Here is a 7954-nt window from a genome sequence, read left to right as displayed (position 1 = left end):
CCTCCTTACCCTCCTCTCCCTCTCTCTCCCCCTCCCCCTCCTCCTCCTCCTTTGTGGGGTCCTCATCAGGCCAGGGTCATGATAGAGGGACAACAGGCCAGAGGAGCCTGGTTGAGCTCAGGGGGTGCCACTGCCCTGAATGCCCCCAAACCAACAAAGCAGGGGTGTCTCTCCCTTCCCAGGTGCCCTCCAGACACCCAGGCCCTCCTCCTGTTCCCCAAAGCCAGCTGCTATGTGGGGTCAGGACCATTGGACTGTTCTCAGGGCCCTTCTCCCTAGAAAGACAGCTCTGGCAGCTGGGCTCTGTGGCTCCCTTGCCCCCTGCCACCCTCCCCCATGGCTTTCAGCACTGCTGTCCCCCCTGGGCCTCAGATGGGTGCTCTGGGGGCCTGAGGCTAAAGCAAACACTTGGTGGCTGGAACTCCAGCTGCTCTGAGGGCGCAGACAGAGCTCTCTCTGCCCATGAAGATGCAGCTTCAGAACCCTACCTGGGGTTGCCGCGATTCAGACAGGGGCCCTGTGCAGCGCTGCCACACAGGCCTGCTAACAGCAAGGTCAGCAGTTCAAAACCGCCAGCTGCCCCGAGGCTTTCACTCCTGTAAAGAGGAGGCACGTTCTACCCTGTCCTGTCGGCTCACAGTGAGCCGGCGTGGACTCCATGGGCAGGATGTGGATTAGTTGAGTATTCACGTAGGGGCCCTGGTAGCATGTTGCTTAGAGCACTTGGCTGTTCACCAACAGGTCAGTGGTCCAAACCCACCAGTTGCTCCTCAGGAGAAAGACGAGGCAGGCCTTGGGAAACCCCGTGGGCAGTTGTCCTCTGTCCTGTGGGCATCAATGCAGGGGCAGTGGGAGCAGTGGTTTGGTGCCTCAGTTCCCTACGTGGTCACAGCCTTTGTGGGAAGAGGGCACGTTAGGTCCACAATGGAGACATCAAGGCAAAGGCTTGACTCCTGGCCGGCGCCCAAGTCAGACAGACGCTGAGACGCCAGCCCCCACCCCACCCCCATCCCCAGGAAAATGAAGAAGTTCATCCGCTACCTGAAGCTGAAGCGGCGCAGCCCCTCCGACCGAGAGGAGTACGTCAAGAGGAAGCAGCGCTACGAGGTGGACTACACACTAGAGCCCTTCGCCGGCCTCACCCCCGAGTACATGGAAATGAGTGAGTGCCCAGCCAGGGGGAGGCAGGGCTGGCCCTCACTGCCCTTCCCTGGGGTGCGCCCTCCTCTGGTGCCTGTGGCGGGCGGTTCAAACCTACCTCATGGCGCTCCAGAAGTAGGGCCTGTTCATATGGAAACACCCCCGGGGAGCACAGCTCCACTCTGCTGCTCCTGGGGTCCGAGGTAGAATACACCCACCCCCACGAAGCTGCAGGCCCCTGCTCCCCGCCCCCCCAACACTGCAGGTGCCTCCCCCAAGCCCCTTGGGAATGTCCCCCAACTCATCCCCCCCTCCCAGTCGGCCAGTCCCTCCACAGGCCCCACAGCACCGAGCAGGGAGTGAGCCTCATCACCCCAACTGTGGAGAGGTGGCGCCTCACTCTCTCAGTGGGGTGGGGCGTCAGGGAAAGGTGGGGAGAGGTTACCTGGGGCCTCACCTCCCAGCCTCCCTCTTGCCTCCTCCTCTCCAGGCCTGCAATAGATAGTCAGTGCGTGTGCTCCTGGAATGGGCCCAGGCATGCACTAGGTGCTCACTAAGTGTTGGATGGCTGGACAAGCTGGGAGATCAGGCTTGGTCACCCTGCCCCCCTCCCCCTCACCCCCCACAGGGTATTCACAGTGCTGGCCCCTGAGCAGCAGGGTGGGCGAGACTTGACAAGCCTGCCCATGAGCGCAGCCCAGACCTGCCCGTCACCTGTTTTCGGGGGGCGGGTGTGAGGAGCGGGGTGACCCTGGGTGGCCTGGTGGCCAGCCGTGTTGGCCATGCTATGCCCCGCCCCCACCCAGCTCCCGGAAGGAGCCCGGGACCGGGGAGCAGGGAGGCAGGGACTCGCCTCACCACCACCCCTGTTTTCAGAAGTAGATTACCAGACCTTTTTCCCAAGGTACCCATGGGTGCATTCATACCTGCAGCCTCTCTGGGTGCCAGCCGTCTGTGCAGGACCGGCTGCTCCCTGAGTCTTGTGTCTATGATGGCTGGCATCTGGCCTAGCCTCCTTCTAGGTTTGCGGACACAAGATTCCTGGCCCCACTGCACCCCACCATCCAGTGAGCAGCTACAGGCCCCTCTCCCTCCAGGGAATAGTCAGAGCAGGGCACCCAGAGGCACAACCTTCCCCCCCCACCTGCCCCACACAAAACTGTTGTCATGGAGAAGCTGCAGTCTCAGGGCAGACTGAGTCAAACTCTGCCCGAGGGGCATCTGACCTTTCAGCCAATCACCAGGCCTTTCTTCCGAGCCACCTCTGGGTGGGCCCAAACCCTTTCAGTGCAGTAACTGCATCTCCACTGCCCAGGAGGGTCGTGCCAGACCAGGGAATCACCTCAGACCCATGGCCCCCATACCCCACTGCCATGTGCTCTGGGGTGTATGGACACAGATCCATCAGCACAGGCTTTTCCCAACTCCCCTGGATGGGACTGAATCTCCCACCTTCCAGTGCACTGTTAGGGGCACTAACCCATCCCCCCACCCAGAGGCTCCGGGGAGCACCTGGAAATGGATGCGTAGAAAGAGAAAGCCAGGCCACAGTGGTCCCGGCACAGCCCCTCCTCGGCTTGGCCTCTTGGGAGGGAGAAACTGATTCCGGCAGATGGTCTCTGAGCCTGGCAGCCTCCAGCCCAATACCAGGACTCCCCCGCCCACCCCATCGCAGAGCGCACCCGGGGCTCCACCTTTGTCAGCTGGGCCCTGCACCCGCAGCAGCATCTGTGGGCACCACACAACCCCCACCCTGCACCCAAACCATGCCCATGCTGCTGCCAGCTCCGGCTCACAGTCTCCCAGCTTCCTTGTTTACCACTTGGAACCAGACGCCTCTGGCCAGGATCTCACCCTTCCTGACCTGGCCTCACTCCACCCAAGGAAGCTCCAGCCACTTACTGACCAGGACGGGCAGGCGAGACAGTGCCGCCCTGGACCGGGGGTCCCTCTGCGCTCAGGTGCCACCACCCCTGAGCTCCTGGGGTCCCCACTCACATTGCTGATGGTCCCCGTTCAATAGAGCATGCAATAGTCTAGGAAGCCCTGATGGCACACAGCTAAGCACCCCATGACCAGAGGGGGGGGAGTTTAAAATCCCCCCGGGCTCTGCTTCTACAACCAGTCGTGGAAGGGGGGTGGGGCAGCCTACCCTGCACCTGCACACACACACAAAGGTCAGCAGAGGCCTTTGACAAAGTGACCGTCATATACGCAGCCCACTGGCCATAGCACTGCTTGGGGTGAACTCGGCCCCACCCCCACCCCCTGCCTGGCCCCAGTCCCTAAGGATCTGCCTCCATCCCACCAGCCCCCTCTGAGCGTCCACAGGGGTGTCTGTGCAGAGGGAGCCAGGCCAGCGATGGGGAGCAAGCCAGCCAGCGGCACCCTCTTGGGGGCGAGGTGGTGACGCTAACCAGGGCCCCTCCCTTACAGTCATCCAGTTTGGGTTTGTCACCTTGTTTGTGGCGTCCTTCCCCCTGGCCCCGCTGTTCGCTCTGCTTAACAACATCATCGAGATCCGCCTGGACGCCAAGAAGTTCGTCACGGAGCTCCGGAGGCCGGTGGCGGTCAGGGCCAAGGACATTGGTGAGCAGCCCCAGTGGGGACCGGGTTCCGGGCCAGAGCTAGCTTCTGGGGCAGCGGCTTGGATCCTCGGAGCCAGGGCAGACAAAAGGAGGGTCCACCCAAGGCCGCTAGGGTCTCTTAGCCCTGGGATGCGTCTGAGCAGGAGACCACTGGCCGAGGAAAACCTGATACTGGATTTGTACTGGGTTCCTGAGAATCTCACAGTCTGCAGTTCTGGGACATCCTGGACACAGTCTCTGGTGGCTCTCAACCTACCCACCCCCACCCCCAAAAAAATGCCCACGTGGTCTCACAGTCCTGAGCAAGGCTGAGGCTCTCACTCGCTGCCATTGTGTCAGTGCTGAGTCACAGCAGCCCCTGTGGTTTATGAGACCCTGACTGTTGACAGGAATAGAGAGCCCGCCTTTCTTCCTCGAGATGCTGATGGTTTCAAACTGCTAACCATGCAGGTCGCAGCCCAACTAGTAACCAGGGCTCCATGAGGCTGAGGCAGCAAAGGACATTCGTTGTGGATTATGCAGATTAGCGCATCGTTTCGTTCACCAGGAAAAAAAGGCAGGGTGACCCCATTCTACAGATGAGGGTTGATAAGTCCCGGGGAGATATGCCTGTAAGGGAAGCTCCAGGGCACTGAGTGGTGGGCGAGGCTGGGGGCGCGGGGAGAGCAGGGGCTCATCTACATGGCTCGAGGGACGGAGCGGGGACAGATCCAAGGTCAATCAAAAGAATAAGTTCAAGAACCGAACGGACCCCCTCGGTGGAGTAGTGAGCTCCCCGTTACAGAGGCATGTAAGCAGAGATAGATGGCCATCTGTGTGGACGTGGTGAGGGGTGCTGGGAGAAGCTAGGAGGTGGGGGAGGCGGGGCTCCAGACCCCAGTGGTGGGCCCACCAGTCAGGGGGGAAAGGTCCAACCACATCCCCGTCGGTAAGTGAGCCAACTTACAGCCCAACTCAGTTTCAGGAAAGCAAGCCGTTTCTAGTAGAACTTCATCTTGACCTTGGTTCGTGTCACCTCGTAGGGAGCACCTCTACGCCACTCCTAGGGGGTACCAGGGACATGGTGACAGTCACGCCCCCATAAAATACAGTTTTGAAAAGCAGGAGGAGAGGGAAGCTGGGGGTGGGGGGTTGCCTTTTGCATCCCAGAGACAAAACCCCACTGTCTTCAAGTTGATGCCGACTCACGGCGACCATATGAGACAGGGCAGAAGGGCCCCGTGGGTTTTCCTAGACTCCACCTCTGTGGGGACAGACATCCTCATCTTTCTCCCGATGGGTGGCCGGGTGGGTTTGAACCGCCAGCCTTGCGGCTCACAGCCCGATGCTTAACCCCACTGAACCCTAGGGCTCTTCACACAAAAATGATCTGCAGAAATTCAGGGGGGTGGGCTTAGATGGGCGTCCAGTGGGCATCCTCAGCTCAGGCACCCGTCCTGTGTTTTGGGACAGAGGCCTTGGCTCAGTCTCCCACCAGCCACCTCCAAAGCCCCCTGAGGCCGATCCTCTTGCATGGGGCTCCTCGTCTGCAGCTGAAGGAATGGCTATTCCCACGGCCCCTGTTTGCCCTGAGCCAGCTGTGGTCAGCGGTCAGTGGGCCTTGGTTCCCTAGAGAGGGACATTGAGCAAGGGTGTATTATGGAGGGTTTCCGTGCTGCTCCCTGTGCAGCCCCCTCCTGGGCCCACTTCCTGGGAGAGCTCCTTACAAACCTTGAAGACGTAAAAGCCCCCGAGTTAACTCATCCTCCCGGGTCCTGGAACGTGCCTCTCCTGAGAGCACTGGGTGGCCCCTCATTCCATGCCCTCATTATTATCAGGGATAGGGGGCAGCAAGATGGGAGCTGGCCTGCACCCTCCAGAGCTCGCCCCTGCTGGGCCAGGCCAGTGCCAGCCTGGGAGCACGGGCTATGCAGAGGCTGGCAGGTGTCCCTTCCAAAGGACAGATGGGAAACATTAGAGGCTGGGAGGATCCAGCAGGGAGTGGTCTGTGAGCCCTGCAGTCTGGGAACAGTGTTCTCCGCTGGCCGCAAGGACGGGGTTGGCCTCTCCCATGAGATGCCTCACAGGAAAGACCTGGTGATCTTGTTTGGAAAACCCAGCCACTGCCTTGGGCACCTGGGTTGGAGTTGCTCTGTGAAAAGACTCCACCTTCGGAAGGGCGGGTGTGCGTGCTCTGCGGCTGGCGGCTCCCGGGGGCAGAGGACCATACCCTGTCAGGAAGAAGAGCAAGGCCAGCCTGCCGTCCCTTGCCCTCTCACGGGCCCTGGGGTCCAGGCAGAGCCCACTTGGCACGTGTGCCCCTGCCATCCTTTGCTGTCCGGGGCTCTGGCCCCAGACCCACAAGGATGAAAGGGTGTTTGACCCCCTCCCTGCCCCCCACCTGTTTTTCTCGTCCCTCGGGTCTGGCCGGCTGCTCACTTCCTGGTTCCTACCTGCCCTGGCCAAGGTTCAACCTGCCCTTTCTCACGGGCCTCAGGCCTTCTTAACCGGATCTTTCTCTCAAGAGGCTTTTGTGTCCCTCTTGTGAAGCGTGCAGGGCCCCTGAGCGGGCACCCTGGTGGGGGGAGGGGTCAGAGAGCTGCAGTGGATACCAGGACCTGGGCCCCACAGGGAGGAGGCACTGCCCCAAAGTGGAGGTGCCTTGGTAGCTCCCCAGGACCCAGTGGGGGATGTAGGGACCTGGCTGGGGCCCCGATCTTTGATACCTGCCACTGAAGGCATCCTGCTCACACCCAACCCTTCAGAACCTCTGAGAAGGAGCTCCCACCTGGTGCACGCAGGTCCCGGGCACCTATGCTTCTGCCCACAGGTGGCTCTTGGGTGTTGTGTTCGCTGGCCCAGGTGCGACAGCCTGGGCCAACCTGAGATTGTTGGGGGTGGCCTGGGATCCCTTATCCCTCTCTGGCCTCTCGCTGACCTCTAGTCAGAGTTGGCAGCTCTGGGTCCCTTGTAGCTCCGAGTCCCTTTGATATAAGGTGGTTACACATTGGGCTGCTAACCACAAGGTCAGCAGTTCGAAACCACCAGCCACTGCCTGGAAAAGATGAGGCTTTCTACTCCCGTAGAGTTACAGCCTCTGAAACCCACAGGGACAGGTCCACCCGCTGCTCTAGGGCCGCTGTCCGTCAGAATTGACTCGATGGCAGTGAGTCTCTGTAGGGCATCTCGGGATCTGTCACACTCCCACGGACTCAGGACCCGGTGACTTCCTGCAGTGCCTGCTGGACAAGTGTCCAGCATACTGGCTGAACTCCGGCTTTCTAGCCTACACTCCATACAGAGGGATCCTGAACCCCTTACAGACCACCAGCGTGCATGGTGTAGGGGTGTCATTGCTGGGTAGAAGTGCTGTCTGTGACCTGCGTGGCCAGGCCAGCCACAGCCTGGGGCAGAACCAACCCCACAGTTCTGTTCCCACACTCATGGTCGGGGACTATGGAGGGAGCTTCACTCACAGCGACCCCACATGTGATGGAATGAAGCAGTGGCCAGTCTTGCCCGTCCTCATGCTGCCCCATGTGTCCGACCCCTCCGTGGCTGTTCAGTGGCAGGATACCCGGGCCTTTCTGAGGAGCAGAGGTGGCCACCCCGCTCAGATAAGATTCCAGCTCAGTGGTGACTTAGGGACGGGAGAGGAATCCCTCCCTGGGCCCTGATCAACAAGGACTGTGCTGTCCCAGCAGATAGGGTACCAGCTCAGGCCCCACGGGTCCCCGTCTGTACTGTTGGGGCCTCCTGTTCACTGTGGTCCATCAGCCCTTTGTCCTGCCACAGGTGGCTGGGCGGGGGCAGCCCTCACCACCACTCTGGGACTCTCAAATGTGGGTGTGGGGCCCACAGGCCAAGTCCTCCTCTGCCCTTCATCACTGAGTCTACGCCTGGCCAGCCCCCAAGTCCAGCATCCCAGGCCCTCCTTGCTCCAAGCAAGCTGGACTGGTGGCGCTTCTGTGTCCAGCAGAGCCCTGCGCTGCCCGGCCCCAGGCCCCCTGCATGACTGCGGGCCCACTTGCATCCACTGTGCCCCTTCAGGGCCTTCCAGCTGGCTTGGGCATGTGTCCCAGTGGTGTTCGGTTGTGACCACAGGGTGTCCGTGGGCAGGTTTTCAGGGGCAGATCACCAGGCCTTTCTTCCTGGTCTGTCTTCTTCTAGATGTGCTGACACCTGTCCACCTTCTGGCGTTTTAAATCCCAGTGGCAGGTCTTCCAGCATCACAGGAACACAGTACA

General features: G+C 60.9%; 1 protein-coding gene across 1 annotated transcript in view; it reads left to right on the top strand.

The window, feature by feature from the left end:
- The window catches only part of ANO1 (anoctamin 1), a 126798-nt gene that overhangs the window by 109646 nt on the left and 9198 nt on the right, over positions 1–7954 (top strand). The window contains exons 20-21 of the mRNA XM_045297139.1: positions 1017–1162; positions 3577–3729. Coding sequence (XP_045153074.1) covers positions 1017–1162; positions 3577–3729 — 299 coding nt within the window. The remainder of the gene's footprint in view (positions 1–1016; positions 1163–3576; positions 3730–7954) is intronic.

The sequence above is a fragment of the Echinops telfairi genome, unplaced genomic scaffold (assembly GCF_000313985.2).
Source record: "Echinops telfairi isolate 266 unplaced genomic scaffold, ASM31398v2 ScPeMD7_7417;HRSCAF=8455, whole genome shotgun sequence".
Lineage (NCBI taxonomy): Eukaryota > Metazoa > Chordata > Mammalia > Afrosoricida > Tenrecidae > Echinops > Echinops telfairi.
Note: the sequence above shows the minus strand (reverse complement) of the source record. Positions and strands in the feature narration are given on the sequence as shown.